At 34.3% G+C, this 24,569-nt stretch overlaps 3 protein-coding genes across 3 annotated transcripts in view; all 3 read right to left on the bottom strand.

The window, feature by feature from the left end:
- Window positions 1–8,296, bottom strand: part of LOC131851395 (frizzled-4) — a 43,105-nt gene extending 34,809 nt beyond the window's left edge. The window contains exon 1 of the mRNA XM_059201892.1: window positions 6,996–8,296. Coding sequence (XP_059057875.1) covers window positions 6,996–7,906 — 911 coding nt within the window. The 5' untranslated portion in view covers window positions 7,907–8,296. The remainder of the gene's footprint in view (window positions 1–6,995) is intronic.
- A 2,413-nt stretch (window positions 8,297–10,709) lies between these two features.
- On the bottom strand, window positions 10,710–19,365 carry LOC131851394 (ralBP1-associated Eps domain-containing protein 1). The gene is made up of 5 exons (XM_059201890.1): window positions 19,024–19,365; window positions 18,532–18,942; window positions 16,003–16,159; window positions 13,300–13,462; window positions 10,710–12,355 (listed from the first exon to the last, which is right to left on the bottom strand). The coding sequence occupies exons 1-5, from the start codon at window positions 19,171–19,173 to the stop codon at window positions 11,092–11,094; spliced, it is 2,145 nt and encodes a 714-aa protein (XP_059057873.1). The 5' UTR covers window positions 19,174–19,365; the 3' UTR covers window positions 10,710–11,091.
- A 1,520-nt stretch (window positions 19,366–20,885) lies between these two features.
- LOC131851400 (glyceraldehyde-3-phosphate dehydrogenase 2-like) lies at window positions 20,886–24,547 on the bottom strand. The gene is made up of 2 exons (XM_059201898.1): window positions 24,404–24,547; window positions 20,886–22,005 (listed from the first exon to the last, which is right to left on the bottom strand). Exon 2 carries the CDS (start codon window positions 21,998–22,000, stop codon window positions 21,002–21,004), a length of 999 nt encoding a protein of 332 aa, XP_059057881.1. The 5' UTR covers window positions 22,001–22,005; window positions 24,404–24,547; the 3' UTR covers window positions 20,886–21,001.
- Between the last annotated feature and the right edge of the window lie 22 nt (window positions 24,548–24,569).

Consider the following 24,569-nt stretch of genomic DNA (forward strand, 5'->3'; position numbering starts at 1 on the left):
TGTGTAGTACCCACAACGTGGTTAAGTTTGACGTTATCAGAAACATGAATCACTTACAACGCCTGCATACCAGAGGCTGCTGTATTTCTAGATAAAATGGCACCCACTTATAATAAGCTATATAGATTAGTAGCTGTGCCGGTGGTTTATGTCGCGTAAAATTTATAGCCTATATGTTATTCTGATGTATAACTAAGTTATATTATTGTAAAGTTACATTAAAATCCATTCAGCAGTTTTTGCGTGAAAGATTAACAAACATCCATACATCCACCTATCCATCCAAATTCACAAACTTTCGCGGTTATAATATTTGTTAGATTGCTTGGTTATATTATAATACCTTTGTATGTTTATAATATTTATAAATATTGTTATTAAAATATTTTTTTGCACCATAAAGTATAGAGTCTGGCTAATATAAACGGTTGTCTTTGATATATCAAAGTACATAAGTGTTATGGACAATGAAAATACCTACATTATTATTTTAATGTATTATTGATTTGATCGCGTCACAGGTTAGCCTGTATATAATATTACCTATATTTACAAAAAATAAAGCTTATATAATGGACTCAAAAGGCATAAATCGTCTAATATATAATAAACAATAACGTCTTTATAACTTCTTCTACTCTGTACTACAATAATGTTTTCTCTTCAAACTCTCTGTATACTGTTTGCGTCTAACAAAGCGTGTTCCAATAATAAGGATTGCTCGATACGATCTCGGGCGGCCAGCGCAGCGCCCGCGCTGATCTCTCCACGAGATATGCAGAATCCTCGTTTCTCGGCTCCTTTGAGCTCTCATAGTAAACACGACATTGTTCAACCGTACCGTAACGCTAAACTTAAATTGGTCTTTCTGTAATAACATTCCAGAAAGAGGAAGAAGAATTATGGACATCATTAAAAATAATTTACTGTTAAAATAATAATAATCATATAAGTGTCAGGACTTAACACATTAATGAAACAATTTTATAATAATATAATGATTATGCCCGAAAACAGATTTAATGATATGTTATTTTTAATCTACACATAATGTAAAAGTGCCTCAATCCTAGAACGACAAATTTATGTTGTTTTGATGATGTCTATATTAGATCATCTTATTATTAGAACAGATTTTATCTCCACTTTAAAATATGCAAAGAATCCGGATTTTATGTCAAACATTTTCAAATTTCAGGTTTTATGAAGGATGAAAATAGACAATTGGCAGTTTATCGCTTTTATAACTTGAAAACAAAACTCGTGATTCATTCCTGTTTCCACGATCTTACTTTGCGAGCGCAAACCACGGTGATTACATATCAGGCGTTCCGAGCCCGAGGGAGCGTCTTTCTCGCTTATTGCAAGATGATTGAAGACCCCGCCGCCTCCAACGCTGTTTCTGAAGTGCGAACGAGAAAGTACACCCAATGTAATGGGTTGGAAAGGGATAGATACAGCTCAGCATCTGATTAGCATCCCAATTACGGCGCGGGCGCAGTAGGATCGAATCTTTGGTTGTAGTGATGTACCAAGGGTGGAACTGTCGATGAAGTATTAAAAGTGTTTTATTTATATTTAATTTAAATATAAATAAATATATTTTGTTTGTCAATTTGATTTGGTTTTAAGTTGGAGTTAAAATATAGTTTTTACTATATACATATCGATATGTTATGTGCTGTTGACATATATGTATACTTAGTTCATTTGGATCTCGAGTTAGGTGCAAATGTAAGTACAATATTTTTCAATACATACATTTAAATTTTGGGCAATTGAAATCGGAACTACACAACGGATTTAAACGCGTTTTTATCAAGTAGGTACCTATCTTATCTGTCATCCGTCAAGATAGTCTAGAAATAAATTAATAAGTAAGAAATTAATATATGTATGGTGTTCATAAAATGTATTGTAATTTATAATTTTTCTATGCGTACAAAGCTTCGCAATATAACTTTTAATAATAATATTAAAATAAAACATTAATCATCAAGTAGGAAGATTCTTAAACTGACTGTAACATTTCGGGTTTTGTTGATTTGAAATAAGTTATTTGAAAATTAAATGTTATTCCATCCTTATATATGTAAAGTAATTCATGTTTAGACATAAATATACAATTTATATTTGTCGATGCACGTCGATTTGTGGCAGCCCTATTAACAAGAATGGCGGTCCACGCAGGCGGGGCGCGCTCGTGTTGAGATTACATCGGCAGCGGCAGGAAAATTTTAAATAAACAAGAAATTATGAACCGTCCTTAAGATTATACCTTACTGGCTGGTCGACGGCAAAGGCAACTACACTCGCATTTATAACACGTATTATATTATTAGTATTATTCAATTTGACAGAAACTCGACTCAAATTGAAACAATTATGTACTTACCTTGATTTACATCAATCAGTATATATGATCTGGTAAACAATTAGCATAAAAAATTTCAAGAATTTGTATATTTTAATTGTGATAATATATATGTACCTACAATAGTCGTATTTTTTAATAATTCTTCACGATCCTGACAGAACTAAACTATAGTCAATATCGTAAGGATTAGTTTTCTTGCAACGATATGTTATTGATACAATATGTAATTAAACTTTACGATTTAATGTACACATATGTATATGGTATATATAATATACATATATAGACACAAATATTAAAATTGTGTTGCTTACAGTTGCTGTTTTGATATTCGGTACAGCACATTTTCTAAGTTAAGTAACTATATTTTAAAATTTAGGAGAAACCTAAGTAAGTACTCTAAAGATAGAGAATATTATCAATACAATATTACTTACAATCTAGATTATAATGACACATTCGAGGTTTTCGTGTATAACTAAATAATCAACAAAATTATGTTTATCGATTATGTCCTAAAATATATTGTAAACACTAACTTAATAATAGCTTTATTATTATTTTAAGTTTTAATATTATTCTTAACATGTAGAAAGCAAAATGATAACAGTCATAACACCGGTATCGGCATTATATTTATTTATGTATTCAGATATACATATAATATATTGATCTGAAGTACGCTTTTTATAGACTCACTTAATAGTCACTAGTTACAACGTGTAAACCTGAAATTCAGCTATGTGAACAAATCATAACGGAACATCTCGTCCCGTAAAACGCAGAGCTCGACGCATGAATACAAAACCAATTTGACGTTTCTCATTACACCGCGACCACAGTATGCGCTCGGCTAACTAGTTCCGTGCACAGCGATCTGTTATTATGTTAATGGGCTAGTTTAGAGGCAGGAGGCTTCGCCGCGAGTGTAAGTCTACGCGTTCGTCGTAAACAATTAAACCGGCTCCTTTCATGTGTCAATAAAATGCGATAACTACTTGTAATTGGACCACGCATTGTTATTGAAGAGCTATCGAGCGTTGTCTCGGTAATTGTCCAGTTCTGCACATAGGTTACGTGTGGAATTACAAATGGTCCTGCGAGCCGGTTTATAAGTACGACTAAAAACGAAGAATAAAGTAGGTGAGACTGGGTTCTCTAGAATAATAGAAAATTGATAAATGTCTGTGAGTGTCGAAGCAATGGTGGAAATTAAATGTCAATCACTATTATAATAGGTGCATCTATTTTTAACAAAACACGTAGCAACACCAACATTCTTAATAGATACATAGTAGATGTAATCAGCGCTGTATTAATATCTGTCTAGAGGTTCAATAATCAAAGAACGCCGACACACATAAATCCACTTGAAATTATCATAACGAGTCGGTTTTGTAACAAATTCTGGCTTTCCGAGAAATTAATATCGTCCGCCATAAACTCAGATTTACTACTTTCCATATGTTTGTCTTTACGTGTGGTTCAACGTTTGGCTGCCAACCAAATTAATTGGGTGTCGTTCGATAACAACGCATGTAGGTATAATAAAGGAAGCCACCTCAGGTGATTAGTACTTTGATCGCCCCGATCGTAATTTAAGATGACAATAAATTCCTTCGCCGATAGGAAAGATCATTGTTGTAATATACGTCAATTGGCCAGTGTAATTTCATAATAAATACAATCATTCGCAAAGTAGAGTCTTGGGGCTTTTTTTATTCTGTATTTACACTAGAAATTGTACCGTTTATTACTGTAAAGACTAAGCCCACTTTTGTAAAATTAAAGTGCATAAAACATGCAGGTATTAACGGTGAACAACAAAAGGTCAAAACGTTCTTTGTTTCTTTTGTTCCGTTACTATTATTGACTTTAAACGTCAGCATTCAATAATTTAATTAAACTTTTATACCCTAAATGTCAACATTGTTAAGCGGTTAGTATTGTTGGTTTCAACAAACTGGCAGAATAAAAATATTTTCAATATTATTAATGGTAGGTATTTATGGACAGGATATAATTTTAGACTGGAGCGGTTGGACTGATTTGACAGATCTTGACATATCAACACATAAAGGAGCTACTGATCAATCTGGTGGCAATTCGTAACGTGTATCGACGATTTCACGTGATATTGATATAATTCATTGTCAAATCTGCACTGATTTTAATGATATTCTATTTGATAGTGTCTACTCATCTACCTGTCTTCGTTGTAAAAAAGATTGTTGTTCTTTTATATTATATTAAATCTGATTAATTTTTTTTGGATCTCTGTGGTCCATAATAGCTTGATTTTGCATTTAGTTGAACTGTCATTCATCCAGCCATGAACACAAAATTAATTTATAAATCATGGCTTTCTTAGATTTTGTTATAATCACTTATTATTTTTATTTATTGAGTTTTGGGGTATTTTCAGGTATTTAGACCTGTAGCACTGCGATCTACATAGATCTATTTCGCTTGCCCTATTTCAGATTGTTATCTAGACTCATCAGGGACATAAATTAAAAGCTATTTTTAGGAGCAATGGTGTTTTTTTGTGTATGATAATGGAATGGTGCACCCACCTGCGCTATTTCGCTTGCCCTATTTCAGATTGTTATCTAGACTCATCAGGGACATAAATTAAAAGCTATTTTTAGGAGCAATGGTGTTGATCTCCTAAGGATAGAGTGTATACTATCTAAATGAAATATTTTGTTTATACATAAGTGGGCTTCAACCACATAGGAAGTGTTTTCTTCTGCTTCACAAAATGTGCAGATTTTTGTTAACCACAGGCCTCAGTTTACCATGTGTTTATTCAATTTGCAGTGGCCAGAAAGGGCCCTAGTGTTCTATGATGCATATATATTGCTTTTACACAACAGCAATAGCCTATAGGAGTAATGTTGGACCTTATCTTTTGTTTGGTTTTACCTATTATATAAATAATTATGGTATCTAAGTAAAAATATTCTTGATATGAAGAGATTTAGATTTTCTTAGATTAGCTACCTATCTTTATTACGACATGATAATTGATAAAATGTTGTGCGTTGAAGTTGATCGACAATGTTTATCGATACTAGATACTATTACTATATGTATATTATAAATGCAAAAGTGTCTGCCTGTCCGTCTATGCGTAGGCTGTATCTAGTGATAGATATATTTCGAAAAAACAGACCAAGTCGCTAGTATTTCTATAAGCCCATGTTAGTAGGAATACATATTTTTATTACGCATCCGCATGGCGTCTGTTACAGATTTTATGATGTTACCTTTACTAAGAATTATCAACTCTATGGCATTGATTTTTAAGTTGAGATTACCACGCTTTATGTGTAGTAGCAACTGAGCTAGTTTTTCTGTATCCTCGTGATCAAGAAAAATGCATTTCGTTACAACCACGTGAAGTTTTACAGCTGCTTCGTATTCATATTTTTTGTGGTTGTACCTCATTTCCTATGCAGTGGAAACTGTCACTTTAATAACAAAATTTATTATCTTATAAAGGATATTACCCTACATTACAATATTCGTGTGGTTATGCTTTAGATAGGTACGTATAGCTGCGCCATTGAAATCATTTCTGTATATTACATATACCTACTCTGTGCCTATTTATAATTAATTTTCATTCTATTTGCCACATATGTTATGATATTACTTACATTTTTAGAAGTGCTATTGGTTTAAAACTTATAGTATCATGCTATGACTGTGTACATTCCGTGAGAAAAGCCATGTATAGTCGCTTCGAAGCACCATAACGTCGCGTCGCCTAGCCGTGATTTATTGAAGCTCGTTTATTTTATTTCCCAATTCGTTTTACTTTATGGCCCGACCTTCTTCTAATCTTTTACGAAACAGTTCCTCGAAAAACTAGCTTGATTTATTTTGGTGATATGTGGAAAGAGAACTTAATATTTTAGTTTTAAATTTCAAACTGCCAACTACATGTATACCATTACATTACTTTTTATTTGATATTAGCCGTTTATATAACATTAATGTGTCAATTCATTTAAGTTTTATTTAGTCAGTATTAGTAGGAAAGGAGAAGTCTAAACCTAGACAATATTAATCATTCAACTTCTATTAGGATCATATCTTTGAAATACAATTTCATTCCATAAGAGCTTACATACTTTATTCAAATTTAAGTGACTAGTTGCAGGTAATTTATCTATTCCCAAAACTATTTTTACATTTGTAAAGGACGTGTACGACTTATACTACTTACAATACCGAATATTCTTTGAAGGACAAGTGACGAAACATAATTGATTGGTGACAAAGTTAACCTGACGGCCTTAACAATGAACGCAGGTATCGTCTATTTGACAATGAGCAAAGTATTGTTATATTCAGGGGCGTCATTTGTCACACCGTAGGTATAGTATACGCTGCAATTTTTCTGCATTGTTACAGTTTTTTATTGTCTATCTACCTACACATACAATAGTACTTTTGTGTGGATGCTAATTTTATTGTGGACCTATAAAAGACGACTTGCAAATAAAGAATTAGAGAAACCTTCATTATAAACATAGTTATAAGCATTCATTTAGATTTTTGTAAATTAAAGTAATATACGTAAAGTATAAACAAAACATTGACTCACCAAACAGATGCCGCCAGCCCGAAGTAATATAGAAGTAGAAAAACAACAGCACAGTTAGGATTGGCCAGACCATCATGTGCCAACAGCATTCGTGTGGGCATAGCAGAGTCCTTGGCACAACCTGCGGCTGTGCGACCTGCCGCAGCGCGAACGCCCCAACCAGCGGCTGCGGCACATCGGCACAGTGCCACCAGTACTAAAGCACGCTCGCCAGCTCCACCTCTGTCACCACAGGCCAACTGTGCTCCGACTGCGGCCAACGTACAAGCGAAACTCAATGCAGCCCAAGTCGCAAGCCACACCTCTGCCGCCCGCCGTTCCCCAGCTTCCCATAATACTTCAGCATCACAAAATTGTGCACAACGTCCTGATCCACGTACCCACACCCAGCTTTTAGGTTTCAAGAGTCGCTTGCAGGCGCCTGGCCTGCCTGAATTAGATGCATCTAGGGATATTGTACCTACAGGTGGTGCATGGTCGCCGGGACCTTCCATGCACATGTGTTCATGATTATTTTCTGCGGGAAATAATGAACAGTCTAGTTCTGTCGGCCAGGGAAAACCAAATCCACTAAGCACTGGATAACATCTGGCGTATACGCTCTCACATAGTCCTCTACATGGTCCGATTGGTAAGGCCACTTTATCTGTACACATGGGCACATAAACTGTACACAGAAACAAATCCAGCTGGGGTGAGCACCCGTACTGTACTAGGGGTGTAAACGTCTGCAAAGTCACATCGGCATCTGCTTGTAGGGTATGTCGAGCCAAGTTGGGCATACCCGTTTGATTGTAACCGATATTCTTGCACATAGCCACTTTTATAGGTTCACATGTCCGCACAGAGGCCTCGGAGGCGGCACCAGTCACAAAGGTTACGGTCAAAAGGATCGCGGCGAAGCACTTCATATTGATAGATTGTGTTCGGCGTTATATGAAAGATCTCATTGTAAGCGTGAATATTTACGCGCGGACGCAGCAAAAGCGCCCGAGTAACGTGCATGCGTCCGACAGCGCGTCACAAGACGATGTGTTGGTGGCGTTGGTGCGCGGCTCCCGCGGACGGAGCGGGGCGGAGGGAAGTACAAACAAAAAAAGGAGCAGGTATGCGCTACAGTATGGCCGAGAGGCGAGAGCCCGCGAGAGGCGAAGGAGAGAAATTGACGAGACCGTGGCGGGTACCCGGGGCTCGTGGACAATCGGGCGAGGCCTGCCGGAGCCGGTGTCCGAGTCCGGCGGGCGGCTAGGCGCTCGTTAGCCGTGCAACTGTCCTCGCGTTGTATTGCTCACTGCTCTCGTTATCGTGCCTTATCAATAGGGTTGATTCTAAAATACGCGCATGGAAGCCGATAATATATTGGACGACTTATTTCCAATATAGATTTTTTGATAACCGTGATGGTATCTCTCTGAATAGATAGGTGTACGTACCAAGTAACTAGGCAAAATAAATAAAAATGAAATTTTATATATGACTTTTTGATTTGATATTAGACTGATTCCATTCCTCTATTAACAAATAAGTCGATGAGCAATTACTAAATGTAGCAAGAACATATATTCATTACATAATATAATTTATATTTTATGTGTGCACATTTATAACATAACACATACTTGTAACTTCATAGTATGGGTACCTGCTTGATTATCCGTTTACGTTTATTAATTTTTATAATAATTATTTGACCTATATATATATTTTTACAATGTTTTTTATTAGAAAATTAAAATGTATTTAGCAAACAAAAGTAAGCATTAATAAAAGAAAACATTAAAGTTTTGAAATAAATTTATTGTACATAATTTACTACAATAATATTTAAGCAGTACTGTATAAATTTTATGAAACATAAATAGGTAAATATAGGTGAAATTTAGTAGTACAAAATTGGACCAAAGTATGTAGATCAGTGGGGTACCAAGCGCTGGCCGAGTAATGGTAAGGAGATACATAGTTAAATCATATTTACACAGCGATGGTAGACTGCTCAATAGGTATATAATCCTTAATACGACCTAAATAAAAGATAAATACTTTTACAATATACTTATATAATACAAAGTGTGTTCACACAAATTCATTTTTTATTTGTAAACATTATGGGCATTCACCTTTATAACACAAGGCTCGATTCCGGCTTGCAGTTTTCTAAACATATTTCTAAAAACTTGTTCAATTTTATATATTACGAGTACTAGCTGACCCGCGCAACTTCACGATCATGACTCCTTTAAAATGCATTTTGAGTAAAAAAAAAACAATTTAAAATATTTATACAATATAATTTTGCGAATAATAATTTCAACAAATCTATCTACATTACATTTTTGTAATTAAAATCATGTTCAAAAAGGGCTCTAGGATAATTTTTCCTACAACACAAAAATTTTAGTAATACCACAGCTAATAGTCCAAGCATTCCATAACATGTCTCGGCAATTTCATAACACTACATAATACTGCTCTAGATGTTTTTTGACCTCAGTGTATCACATAAAATTGATAATTCGGATTTGCATTTGTGTGAATACCGAGTAGAAAGATAGCATTACTATTGCGTTAGTGACCTAAGTGCAAGCGGTCAGTGTATAAATTTTATTTTTATAACAAATTATTTTAGAAATAAGTTTAGAAAATGGCGCTTGATAATCGAACCTTGCCTGGCTTCATTTTCATACTTATGAGTACAGTCGCATTATCATCTCTCAAAACTTTCATTTCTCTACTTTCTTCCTTCTCCTGTTCTTAAACATGACATTTTTACATTCGTAACACTAATTCATTTATACAACATTCACATGTTTAAACAAAATATTCTTTATGGTGGTATTCCATTTTTAATTTAAATATTTTATACAACATACATTATTAAACAAATTACACAATAAACATAAGGAATGCTATTCAAGCAACTTTAGCGCCGCCCATTTATAAACGAACTGTTTATATATCTTTATAATTTTGATAGATCACAAATTTGAATGTATTATTTCAGACGGAGCCGGTCTCAGACGGAAACATTTATAAATAAAACAGATTATTCAATGTTATTGTATAGTCACAAGAAAATATAATTAATATGTATGTACTTGGTATAAATCTAAAAACGAAATTATATTTTAAACACAACCATCCAATAAAGTATTTCCAGTGCTTGCCAACTAATATTCACACTAATATTATAATACTAACTGACAAAGACAAGAAAATAATACTCGATTTATTTTTAGTAAAATATACAATATACCTGACTTGGTTACAAAAGTTTTGTATATACGCAATATTGTCTTATTCTTTCTTTCTTAGTGGGAAATATGTAGGATGTAAAAAGGTTTGTTATTAATAATTATCGACGCTTAATGAAGTAACACTTCTCATACATTATAATATTTATGACATAATAAAATGCAAACAAAATTAAATGACACTGTCACTCAACGATGCTACTATAAGTAAATGAAATGACAATAAAATACTGCAAAGTGGACACATTATTGGTTTTAAAGCTTCGCCACGTTGCAAAATGAGCAAATGTCCGCCAAAGTGGCGAAGTTTTTGCAATAGCCTATTATTAAGAAATAATGTGATATGGATGATCACTGCGCTCGACAGTTCCCAACATTCCATATTACTGTTTCAATAGGTCAGCAAAAGCTAGTTGTGTCCGCTTGTTCCAAAAAAGGCCAGTGATGTCCTAAGAAATAGCACTTTTACTGAAATATAGGCGTAGCCTAACACTGTATAGTCCATAACTATGTCTATGTTCGCCAAAACATATTTTGGATATTTGTTTTGATATAGATTTTATCACAGTAAACATAAACTTGACGTGATTTCATCTTCTTTCTTGTTTAATTGATACATACTACGTCAATGACATTAAATCTACTTCTATTGCTGGGATGTATCGAGCGATATAGATTAAAAAAATGATTAATTTTCACCATGAGATTACACAAATCGAGTTACTACAACGGCCACAAAAAGTGAGAATCAAAAAGTACATGTGATCGCAGCGGTCATTGGGTTACCGGGGTCCAGCTCGGGTAGAAGTTTGCGGCCATGCGGGGCGGGGAAGCCGCGAAGATGACTAGAGGGGCGTGGAGCGCGCGTCGAGGCGATGCCGCAGCACCTCCCGCTCGCGCTGCACGTCGGCCAACTCGGCGCACAAGGCCCGGCACACGCGGTGCAGCACCGCATTCTGCTCCTGCAGCGCCTTCGCGTCCGGATCCGCCTCGCTCGATGACTCCCGCGACTTGCGGTACACCTCAAACGCGCCGTGCATCTTGGGCGCGTCCTCTCGGTTGTAACCGAAGCCCTCGCCTTCGTACTCGCGGGGTATGAACGCATCAGCCGCGAATGCCGGCTCGCCCTCGCTACGCTGGTTGACGAGCGCGCGCCGAGCCGGCGGCGAAGTCGCCGAAGGGGACATTCGTGGCGGTGGCTGAGGAGGTGGCGCGGGCGCGCCTTTGAATCTGTTCAGATCAAGGGAGCTGGAGCGCGTGTGGTTGCGCAGCGGCCGCGGCGGAGGGGGCGGCGGGGGCTCCTTCTTCGGCGCATACTGTAGCGACTGTGGCCCGTCGTCGGCGTGCACTGACGACTCGCGCGCCGGTGGCGGTGGTAGCACGCCGGCGTTCTTCAGAGGTTTCTTTGGCTGCGGCCGTTGAATAGATTTGATCTCTGCACTGTTGCCGTTCGGTGGCGGCTCGGTCGGCGGCTGCGAGTTCAGACGCTTCGGGCTGGCGAGCTCGAAAGCGTGTGCGAAATCGTCCCGCCGCGGCGAAGTGCTGGAACGCATATCCCCGTCATGAGGCAGGGTGTTCGCGTCGGGCGTCACCCTCAGTGCAACGGGGTGGAAAATTTTCGGATCTCTCTCAACGGCGGACTTGTGGAAATCGAAATTAACCGGTTTGGGACCGGGGCTGGATACACTCGACGTGGGCGAGTCGACGAATTTAGTCCACTCCTTGTTATTGAGTTGTGGTTCGGGTTTGCTAGGTGATAGTGATGGTTGGCGATCTTCTGGCTTCTTGACAGGTTTACTTTCGTAGGGATCGTTCGTCTCTGGTTTATGAACGAAACTAAAATCAGCCGACGAGCCAGAACTGAACATATCAGAGCCTAAGTCGACCAGGTCTGTCGTGACGGCCTGCTGGGAGAAGCGTGAGTCGACTTTCGGGACGAGACAGGCGGGCAGGACATCGGGCACGGGAATGTTGTTCCGCCTGAGTACAATCAGGTGCATTGCTATGCTAAACTCTTCCAACGTAAGTTTACCATCTTTAGTAATGTCAGACAGCTGCCAAATTTTCCGTAAATCGGGGACTGATAATCGTGACTTCTCAAAAAATAATCTGAAATATAAATTCACAATAATTAATTTTAAATGCATGTAAACTGGATAATAGATGTATGAAGAATTATTATAATAATAGACACAAAATAGATAATGACAATATGCTATAAAGTTATACGATAATAGAATGTTGGTCGCCTTCAGGCTGGCCGTGGGCAGCTCATAATGTACTTTTCAACACATAAACCATTTTCCTCGATGCATAAGAACTTGTGATTGCTGTAAACTTCGACAAAAACTGTTATAAAATCTTTTTACTATTCATTTCATTTTCTGTTTCTTTTCTAGAGAATCTGTGTGTCAAATGGCTATTTATTGCTTTGTTTTCTGTACATTATTATGAACCACATTGAAACATTGTGTCCATTGTATTAAACTTAATAATGAAAGCATAAATTACGTCTTAATTACAACAATTTGATGTTTTAATGGTTATAACATGTATAATGGCGATGAAATCCATATCTCCAATCCATCCATTACAATATCTCATCTTTGCAGCTGAAATAAGTGAGTCAGAGGTAATCACACAAAGTCGTCTTTTTACAATTTCTATCACGTTACTTATCTATCAATCTGTATTATTAAATCTGATACACAAAAATTCACAATGTTAGTTACCATACTCCTCCGAAAGGGCTTGACCGATCTTTATGAAATTTTATAAGAATTTACAGTAGCATACTATCTATTTTTCGTACACCTAAGTGATAAGAGTTGTCAACCCCTAACATTTTAATTTTATTTTTTGGATAATATTTTCTATTTTTATTTTTTATGATTTAGCATTAAAAAATACATCCAACCCAAAATTTTCACCCTTCTACCACCAACCGCTATTTTCTAATTGCGATATTAGTACTTAAGTTTATATGGCAAAACAACTTTTGCCGGAACAGCTAATGATTAATAAAATAAGTACCTATGTAATTGTATACTCACTTTGCAGTATGACCAGAGAGCAGGCCGCACTCAGGCCGCAATTGTGCGAACTGAGCAGCGTAGTGGTTTGCCTGTGCTTCACTGATCGGCCATATGTCCTCTGCCGGCTCCCCGTCACCCTCCTCTTCAGACGAATGTCGGTCGGAAGATTCTTCTTCTGTACCTGAAATAAAAAAAATAAGTTCTGAATATTATAACCGGTATAATTCAACAAATAACACAAAGGTAAACATTGGATGGGAGGTAGGGCAGAAGGATAACAAACTGTAATTAATATTTATTGAAAACCACAATCTGTAATAAATAAATTTTAAATAGATAAAATAAATTGAAATTACAAAACTATATACATATATAAATACTAACTATATATAACTAACAGAATTTTTATAGCAACTATAGAAAAAATATTTTACAATTAATTTTAAATAAAGTATTTACTTATTTTCTGTATTTTAACAACTTTTAGAAGGATCTTTTTATAAAATCCATTCAGCGTCCTTTTTTCTTTAAATATTATTTGCACTAAAATAAACCACGTGTGTATGCAAACAAGATGCTATTAGTCCTAAATTACGTGATAAAGGAAGTACAAACGTGTTAAGCAGGAAGTGACATATTAAAGTTTAAATATCATGACATGCTTTGTTCCTTTGTATAGGCACTAGGAAGTTTTGTTCATATTTTGTTTAGATTTGGCTTTATTCTAAAAACGTTATAGTAGCACTGAATATCAACGTACCATATAAAATAATATATGTCTAAGATCTCTTGTTAGAAAAACTAGTAAAATATATTTAATTATCATAGCCCAATTTAAATGTTATAAAAATACTATGAAATCATTAATAGTTTCATAGAAAAAAATATCATTCAGAAAATCAAATATATAATTTTGTTTAAATTGGTCTTTAAAACCGGTTGTCTCAGTTCGGTTATTTTATGCTTTGGTAGTTTTAGTATTATTATGGGTAAATAATTTTATACGTTTTTAATAATTGAATGATACAATTACATAAAATTCTTTTATTATCGTAGTATACAAGTATATAACTAACAATATAAAAAATGCAGGTAATTTGGAAAAACTTTTATATTACTTTTTTTACACGACTTGTAAACAAGGTGACGATCCACTTCCTCGGTAACTCTACTTCACAGCATGTTTTATGAGCGATGTATATTTTCCACATCTGTACAAAGGTCAGGTAATCATGAACTAGACTAGACTGAATAACAGGCCCAATTAACATCATTGTAATGCTAATGAGAGAGCATGAATTGTTTCACGCTGTATCAAATTAGCAATATTTCGTATTTGAGTAAAGAAATTTAATATACAGTCATGCTCAATATTATGAACACTTGTAAATTGTCATAGTAATATTATTAACAACAGAACATTTGGTGGAAACGTTTGTTGCTTTCTATTTTGATAGTTTTTTTTTTTACTTTTTAATAGCATATGACGTATTAAAAACGCTAATAGGTTTCTTTATGTAATACATATTTTCCTACCCTTAGAAAATTTACAAATAGAAACATAGAAGATGTAAAAAAATATTTTTAGTCGAAATCATCCGATTATAATATTTTTGACGATTACTACCGTGGGGAGAGACCATATTATCATCTCACTGTAGAGAAATATAATATGTTTCGCTACAATGAGATGAAAAATCAATGTCAGTGTTATTTAATTCTTCTAGCTCGAAGGCTCATTCTTAGAGAACACATCAGGCAATTATATAATTTAAAATAAATAAAGTAATTTATTTAAATCTGGAATGCAATGTTCGGAATCCCATCCACTCTGACCATTAAATGAAAATAAAAGATTGCGACCTATTTATGGAAAGAGATAAGTAATTACGCACGTAAAGAAACAAACAGAGAAATCATTGCTTTTTTATTACCTTGTTATCTTAGAGTTTAATATTTCTTTGCTAGTCAGTGTGTACTTACTCTTATTCATCATTTAACTTAATGTAGGTAACAGGAATTAACTCTAATCGGTAGTAATGTATGTAATGATTACTCCAAATATTATGCAGTTATTTTTTTATAATATATACACTTTCCTACATTGTTATATTGACAAGAGACAAAGTGTTTGTTGCTAAAGTCTGTGGTTGGAAGAGATTTCGTCTCCATTGTTTAAACTTTTCTTTTGTAGAGAATTTTCAGATTGTACATGTATTTTTTTCTATATTTATATATTGTAAACTAGATTATTTTAACTAATATCAGCGTGAAAACTCAGCTTGACAGTATTAATTAATGTTATGATTTACGCAGTAAATTAATTTTTCATTCCAAATTTAAATATTTTGCCACCACCCTGACATCTCTACACGTCCCTAAGGAGGAAAATTTATTATAGGGCATATATTATACATAATTCAGTTAAGATTTAAAGCACTTCAAGTACTAAACTAGTATTTTTAAATACAATGTAATTCGAATATAAGGATACAATGTAATAAGAATATAATATCTGATATATTACGACAAAATGGTATTTAGTCGTAATAATCGATCCACAACTGAACTATCTTGCCCTAACTGAACTACCCATATATAGCCTCCATACTTCAAGGTCTGTTCAGTGGCTTTTATTGTAGTATATATTATCAGATTGTGAAAGACATAACTTAGTTCATATTATTGATTAAACATTGTGGTAAATAGGTATATCCTTACCTAATAGCTGCGCGTGTTCCTCCCCCGTGTTCGCTGGCCACACACCGCGGCCTGTCACACTGTTCTCCCACACTGGATGGACCTGCTCGGCCACACTGTTTGTAGGTGTTGGACTCTCACTTGCAGTACTCCATGGTGATCCATCCTTTCCTCTTCGCTGATAAAGAGATATTTTCTATTATATCTTATTGGGAGTAGGAATTGTTAGTACTTCGAATTACTGACTACTTTACTAGCAATGTTCTGGAAACCATTGGCATTGTAATCTGATGAATTCACTATGATGAACTAACTGACCTGGCCTCATGATCATCCAATCATAATTTACTAGTATCTGATCAGGATATATCATTAACACAGGCTGGTACACCATTCAGTCATCAGCCATAAAAAAGTATTATACAAAAGACGTAATAATAATATATTCACAATATGCTGAACAAACAAGTAATTGATATTTGATATTTCATGGCAAAAATAGCACACAGAGAAGTATGCCGGCGGTATGTCTTTATGGCACACCATTGAATCGGGTGTCACGGTTTAAATACCTGGATCACATTGTATCGGGGGACTTGAATGATGACTATGACATAGAGAGGGAACGAAGAGCGTTGTCGGTCCGATGTAAATGTAGTAATATGTAGATGTAAATGTAGTAATGATGTAATATGCTGGCCCGTAGGTTTGCACGGTGTAATAACGACGTGAAGACAACATTGTTTAAAGCGTATTGTCAGTCGTTTTACACGTGCGGCCTATGGTTTAGGTATACGCAGAGGGCATACAACGCTCTTCGTATACAGTATAATAATGGGTTTAGGATGTTGTTGGGGCTCCCTCGGTTCTGTAAGAGATGTTTAAGATATTTGAAGCCATAATGCGTAAAAATGCATCACTGCTCAAACAGCATCCTAAAAACTGTTTTATGATTAAGGCACTGGATAACGTTGCATTGAGGACCCAGTGCTTCTGGACGTGGACACAGATATATGAATTAAATATATCTATGTATATGTACATTATAAGTTACTAACATAGTTTTATAAGTTTTTACTAACACAATATGGATGTAATCCGAATTAAAATTAAATAAATAAATTGAAAAATGTAATGAAACATTTTTTTACTCATAATGCATAAAAGTGAAATCCTATTTATTGAACATAATGTTGTAGTTGTTTAAAATACAAATCATACAGGGCATATTTATTACCACACAGAAATAACAAATATATCATTAAATATTAATATTGATTTTATTTTAAACAATTATTACTTTACACATAATAATGTGTAAAGTAATTAAATGATTTACTATATATTTATGTAATAACATAAATATACAGTAAACAATCTTGGCAGTTCCTTATCTAGCTTACTAAATTAAATAATAAGACAAACTAAAAAGATTACAATAGCAGTAATATGAAATGTTTTTATTGTAGCTATTTATACAATTTATGCACAATATTTCAATAAAAATGTATGTTTGTTTAATAACTGTAAGAAATAACATAAAGAGATATTATTATATTAGTTTCATTCAAACCAAGTTCAAAAAGAGCAGAATGAAAGCAAGTGGCAAACTATCACCAGCTTAACTGATAATCACCAGTCACCACCAATTTCATCCCAAATATGAAAGTATAGAAATTGAAAGTTTTGAAGTGAAATACCACAGAACCAAAACAGGAAACAAGAAATGGACAGTATGTAAACAGATACAGTGGAATAATAATATTGTTATGATGGCAATGATGTATTAATACTATCTTAAACTGTCAAAGTCAAATACATAGGTATCTCCCTATCACCTATATCAATTGCCAAGCAGCTTGCTTTTTAAGCGGAGTACAATTTCAAGTGCAAAATAAGGCAATTAAATTACAGGATATGGAGGTTTTATATTTTAGTCCTCCAGAATAGCAGGACTTGATTGGTACCACAGGTATCGGATGGTCTCCATCTTCCCTTTCAGTTACATAAAAAACCTAATAGGATTAGTTTGGGGGAAGAGAATTGTTATTAATGTGGATTGATGATTTTATTGCTAGCAATATATAATATTATGTTAAATTGACCTCCATATAAGTACCATATGGGAACCACCATACCTATACATATACCACTTGGAAACCATTGTGATAAATTACTTGTAAATTTGTCACATTGGGCTAACTGACCTGATCTTATGCTAATATTATAGTCCTCCACTGGTGCCCCCCAGAGTAAATCATTAGCGCAGGCAGGTACAACAATCCATTATCATCCATAAAAAACATTAGAATCTACATGAACTAGAATCATAGAGACCATCTAACACTGATAGTAAACCTAATGCTATTACATCAGTATAAAAGTTAAATCATAAAAGAACCATTAATTATAACAACATTAACTATTATCTAATTATAATATTTCTATATTATAATTATTAATAGTTCAACATAAGTTTAAAAAAAATATATAATAAATAAATGTCAATTAGTAGCAAAATTTTAATATTTATTGTCAAATGAAACTTACCCCATGAGTTCCTGATCTTTGTGACATTGTTTCTGACTCCATTTCTGAGTCTGTGCTCAATGCTTCTGTGGCACCGAGAGATAAAACTTGGGATACATCACTATCAGACAGATTTGATGAAACATGTATAGGTTCATAGGCACCAATATTACCAACAAAATTTCTCTCTCGTTTAACAATATGTTGCTCTTTAGGTGAACTTGATAACTGTATTAGGTCAGCACTTGCTTCAGAATTAAGTGCCCATGTAAACCTTGGTAATGGAAGATCAAGAGGAGTAGACAATAATTCAGGCTTTAGAGACACATTTGTTTGATGAGCTGCTATTAATTTTAGGGCCGAATAAAACTGTTTCCTATTCATATGATTCAATGACGCACAATTGTTAGGTGCTACACTTATGTCCATGATCTGCAAACAAAATTAGTATGTTTATACCTCATTATCTACTGATTACTTGATTTGGTACGTCCTTTGGATAGTGATTATTACCTGTTTAAGGATCTCATTAGGTACATTAGACGATCTAAATAACTCTGTTGCTTTTAAAATCGGTATTTTCCCGTTGGAATCTTCGTCACAACACAAAAACAAATCACCGAAATATCTCATTTCGGTTTCTGTCAAATTGAGATCCTCCATTATAGAAAACAACCACTATTAAACAAACTTCTAAAGAGGTTTATTAGTTTGTAGTAAAATATCCAATAAAAATAACCATTATCTATTAATGTACACCATTATTCATTGATAAATAGACGGACTTGAAACTTGTACATCACAAGATTTACACGAAGCAAACGAAATGTCAGTGACAGCGACAGCTGCCTGAGGTGCGTGCGGCCATTATTTTGGGGTTACCATGTCAAGAACGATATTAAAAAAAAACAACTTTATTTTATCTATAAATTAACTCTATGTTATCTATTTACATATAAAATTATAGTGATTACTTGCTCATAATAATATTCCAATATTAGTACTTTTTTATGATAGTAGTATAGTGGTGCCCGTTCAATCAAAAAAACTAAACTATCGGCTGAACCTATCTGATAATGAAATGGATGCACCCGCCTTCGTTAACGATATAAGTTGTTGGGGCACCAGTTTAGGACGAGAGGATGAGCATACCACCTTCGGCATATCGTGGTTGGTTGGTATCTGGAGAAAGTGCGTGGAGGTGGACGATCGATGATGTTTTCTGCCATCTGATAGTACTATAGATAATAATAATTAGAGAGACATTTTAAATTAACATTTTCATATCTTTTACGTAGATGACATGGGTTTGTTATCACTTACTATTTGATTTCTTAAAATATTGATTGTTTAGTATAAACCTTATGGGATTGTGGGCGAGCTAATTAATCAATGTGATTAACTAGGTTGTTGTGTAGGCAGATTACATCTAGCTAAAACTATAGCCTTCTTAAAGGGCACCGTGCGTAGCCTGATGGTTTATTTCTAGTTAGATCGAATTTAACATCTCCTGAAACAGGTGATTGAAAAAACAACACAGTAACAGACTGACAAAAATAGATGCTGATAACTCTCCTTTAGAGGAACTCACGTCCCTTGACACATATCTCTGATCAACCAGGCTCAGAAGAAGCATTAACACCAATGCACTTTCTCTTGTCAGTGGAGAAAGCTGGATGCGTTGGCTTAAAAAATAGATCAAGGACTGAGTTTTGATGTCAGTCTAGAAATTCTAGTCCCCTACGCGTCGGACAGGCTTAGAGGCAGAGTTTCGGCGGTCCATCCTGGCTACGATGGGGGTGTACGTGTCGTCGACGTTCAAAAAATAGGCTGGTGCGGTTGTCAGCTATGTTGCCGATGGCAACCTTTTTGATAGTTTTTTTTTGTCATTAACTACTATCGTGATTGGTACGTAGCATAGTCATATGTGACATGCTACGTGAGCCTAATTAAATGTTTTCCATATAAAAAATTTTTAAGTAAATTAAAAATGATGTATGAAGTGTTGTCATATTAAAAATAAATAATGTATTATCGATTTTTTGTATGCCTCATGTACATACATATCGTAATAAGTTTCTGCCGGTACGATCATTTATTATGCACATCTTCCATGATTTTCGGTCTCTGTTCTTTAGGAACACAAATTAATTAAGATAATTATTCAAGTAAGGAATTTAAATAACACACTCGTAACTTGTTACTAATATATTATTTTAGTTTACTGTATGCACTAAACAAACAATTTTTCACTTAATATTATATTCATTAGATATATTTTTTTATAACAAGAAACTATAAATAATACACGATATAGTTTCTGCCGGTACGATCATTTATTACAGGTTAGGTACATACATTTCTTTCATACACTACTGTCAAAGTAGTAGTAAAACTTTAGATTATACAGTTACACTTAAACATAAATTATATATAGAGCAATAAAAAAGAATAATAATCATATATGTAATTCTATATTCTAAAATCCAAATTAATCTTTAGTTTGGATGTATTTGATGAGGTCAATGACTCGGCTGGAGTAGCCATATTCATTATCATACCAACTGATAAGCTTCACGAAGTTATCATTCAAAGAGATACCTGCAGCAGCATCGAAAATGGATGAGTGAGAATCGCCAATAAAATCAGAAGATACCACTTGTTCTTCAGTATATCCAAGAACGCCTTTGAGGGGACCATTGGCGGCTTCCTTGATCTTTTGTTTAATTGCTTCATAAGACGCTGGTTTGCCAAGACGGACTGTCAGATCCACAACTGATACATTTGCAACAGGTACGCGGAAGGCCATACCAGTTAATTTGCCATTAAGAGCAGGAATAACTTTACCAACAGCTTTAGCAGCACCAGTCGAAGCTGGAATAATATTTTGCTGGGCACCGCGGCCGTCACGCCACAATTTGCCGGAGGGTCCATCTACTGTCTTCTGAGTAGCAGTTGTCGCATGAACAGTGGTCATAAGACCTTCAACAATTTCGAAGTTGTCATGAATAACCTTAGCTAGAGGAGCTAGACAGTTGGTTGTACAGGAGGCGTTGGAAATAACTTTAGCAGATGGATCGTAAGCATCAAGATTGACACCAACAACATACATGGGTGCATCAGCGCTAGGAGCAGAGATAATTACTTTCTTAGCTCCTCCTTCTATGTGGGCTGATGCCTTCTCTGTAGTTGTGAAAACGCCAGTAGACTCCACTACATACTCAGCACCAGCCTTGCCCCAAGGGATTGCCTTTGGATCCCTTTCAGAGAAGACTGCTATTTTGTTGCCATTAACGATCAGTTGGCCATCCTGAGCATCTACAGTTCCTCTGAAGCGTCCATGTGTAGAATCATACTTAAAGAGATAGACCATATAGTCTAAGCCAATGAAGGGGTCATTGATAGCAACTACTTGAGCTCCTTTTTCAATGGCAGCACGCAGAACCAAGCGACCAATACGGCCAAATCCATTGATGCCAATCTTCGACATGTTACCTGTAAAAAATAAATATATAAGACTATCAAATAAGCATCTTCATAGTTTTAATTCTAGGTAGTGTAATCATTATTAACCATTAATGTGTTGAACATAACACTAGACATGTTCACATAGCATTAGTATATTTGAATGTTACATAGTTACAGGTAGTCCAACAAAGACAATGCCTCAGATTATTCCATTAAATATTAGTGGAAAAATATTTTAGTAATATTATTTTGTTGGAATCAAATGGTATGTTATGCTTTCATGAGTAAATATTTGTGGCAATATGCACATTCTATGTTATTGTAGACAAAGGGTGGGAAAATAACATCAAGTATGATGTATGACCTCTTTTCGGATAATTGATATTTAGTAAAAAATATTGTTTTTTATATCCTTATCTAATCTTATCAATTTTGGTTTACCTATCCTTTGTTAATTGATAGATACAATTAATTACAGTAGGTTTCGATTTTTTGATAAGTTATTTACTTAATTATTTTTACCTACACTATCTAACAGTAAATAAATATATAAATTAATTTATTGTTTAAATAAGTAATTGAAATGTATTTAGTACATAAAATATTAAACAACTTCATGCAGCTCTATAACAGTAAGTGGCTTTTTGAAGGCTTAGATAAGGCAGTGAGATTACAAGGTTTTGAAGTGTTATGTACCAAAGCCTACAGATTATAGGTTTCATTATTTGTGGGTTAGGATCTAATACTCATTGTCACTATTATACACATACTAAGAAGGGTATTTTTTTAGTACAATTTCATAATAAAATCTGCTTTCTATAGTAAATATCATATACATATGGTATATAAAGTATAGTATAAGTAAATATATATATATTGGGTATGCAAATTGTTATTCTAATTTAACAAAATCTTGCTTTCCAGTGCAGTGCCATGTACAAGCTACAGCTTGTTTTGAATTCAAGTTTTTATAACTATTTAATGCCTTCCAATTCCCATAATCACAGAAACTAAAACCTGGAAACCTTTTTACAGCAACTACTACAGATTCTATATAGTATTAATATGATTGCTGGCTATTTATTAAAATTAAATCCCATAAAAGTGTTTATAATGTTCTGATATCTTGAGAAAATAATGGATGGAATTTAATGATATTATTATTATTATTGTACTATAGCATATGATTTAGTTATGGCATTTACAGTCTTAGCATTTTAAAAATATTTTGTTTCTAGACAATTGACACAGCACCATCTAGTCCCATGGTAAGCAGAGCTTGTGTTAGGAGTAATAGACAACTGATATAATAACTTCGATTTTTTTTTTGTAATTCCATAGAAAATATCCAGACCAATACAAACAATCATACTCATGAATACAAACATTTGCACCGTTTGTGTGAGGAATAGAATCCTCAACCATCGGAAGTAAAGTGGTGTGCTTAACCACTATGTCACCGAGGCTCTCATTGTCATTTATACACTTATTCAAGTAACAATGACAAACAATTATTTTGGATGATGTATAAAAATCATAAAATAACAAAAAATAATTAGTAACATGATCATGATATTGTATCCATAAGCGGAATTAAATAAAAAGCATTAAGTGGTCAGATTTCTATCCACCACTATTCTTCATTTTTAGAAAACCACAATGATCAGATTTATTTAATTTGGCTGGTGGACATTGATAAATGTGTGTAAAGTGTGATGAAATTATTTTCATCAACATTTTAAAATAAGGAAAATAATTCCTAACAAACAATAAAAGAACACAGTACAATAACTAGAACAGGTTGCCAAGTGACTTATATCACTTGGCAATTTAATGTTTTTATGAATAAGAAGGTAATTTGTATGTTTCTTTTAAAATAATATAATATTTCAAATGCAAAGGACTAAGGTATATCTAAAATAGTTTTATTAAACTTTAATATTTTATAAAATAATGGGGGTATATTGGGGCAATGTCGGCAAAGGTGAACACGTACACACGTAACAATTAAGTTATTTCATAACATTTCATTGCGCACATACATATTGTTACTTATAATTTCTTAATAATCGCAACTTTCCTTTCTGTACTTTCGATTTAAAAGAATCTTTAACATTAATACTTCATTTAGTGAAAGTAAGATCAAAATTACCGGCGCATGGAGGTCACTTAGAGGTCACACAAAATACATACAAAATATTAAATATTTGCTAGTATTTCAATATAGAACAGAGTGATAATTTATAACTAACTAATTTAAGAGATTTAGCTGTAAAATTTAGATTGAAAAATTATGTTTTAACATAAATACAGACAAATTTCAATACATAAATTAACCGGCCGCATGCAACTCAATTATTAAAACTGTAGAGTTAGGATTATTAAAAGCTTGGAATGTCCATTAAATAATTAGAATTGAACTCACCGGATAATATTATTGAAATAAAATTTATTTAAAATGAAATGCTCGTAGTACTTCTCTTCTTGAAGCACAATTTTGAAATAAATTATAATTGCTTGACAAGAATGTCACTTTCGTTTGACTTTCTTTCTCTGTTAACGTCACGTATGACTGTGAAGGACAGTGAAGG

This window comes from Achroia grisella, unplaced genomic scaffold (genome assembly GCF_030625045.1).
Source record: "Achroia grisella isolate CSIRO2021 unplaced genomic scaffold, CSIRO_AGI_Agris_v1 utg782, whole genome shotgun sequence".
NCBI lineage: Eukaryota > Metazoa > Arthropoda > Insecta > Lepidoptera > Pyralidae > Achroia > Achroia grisella.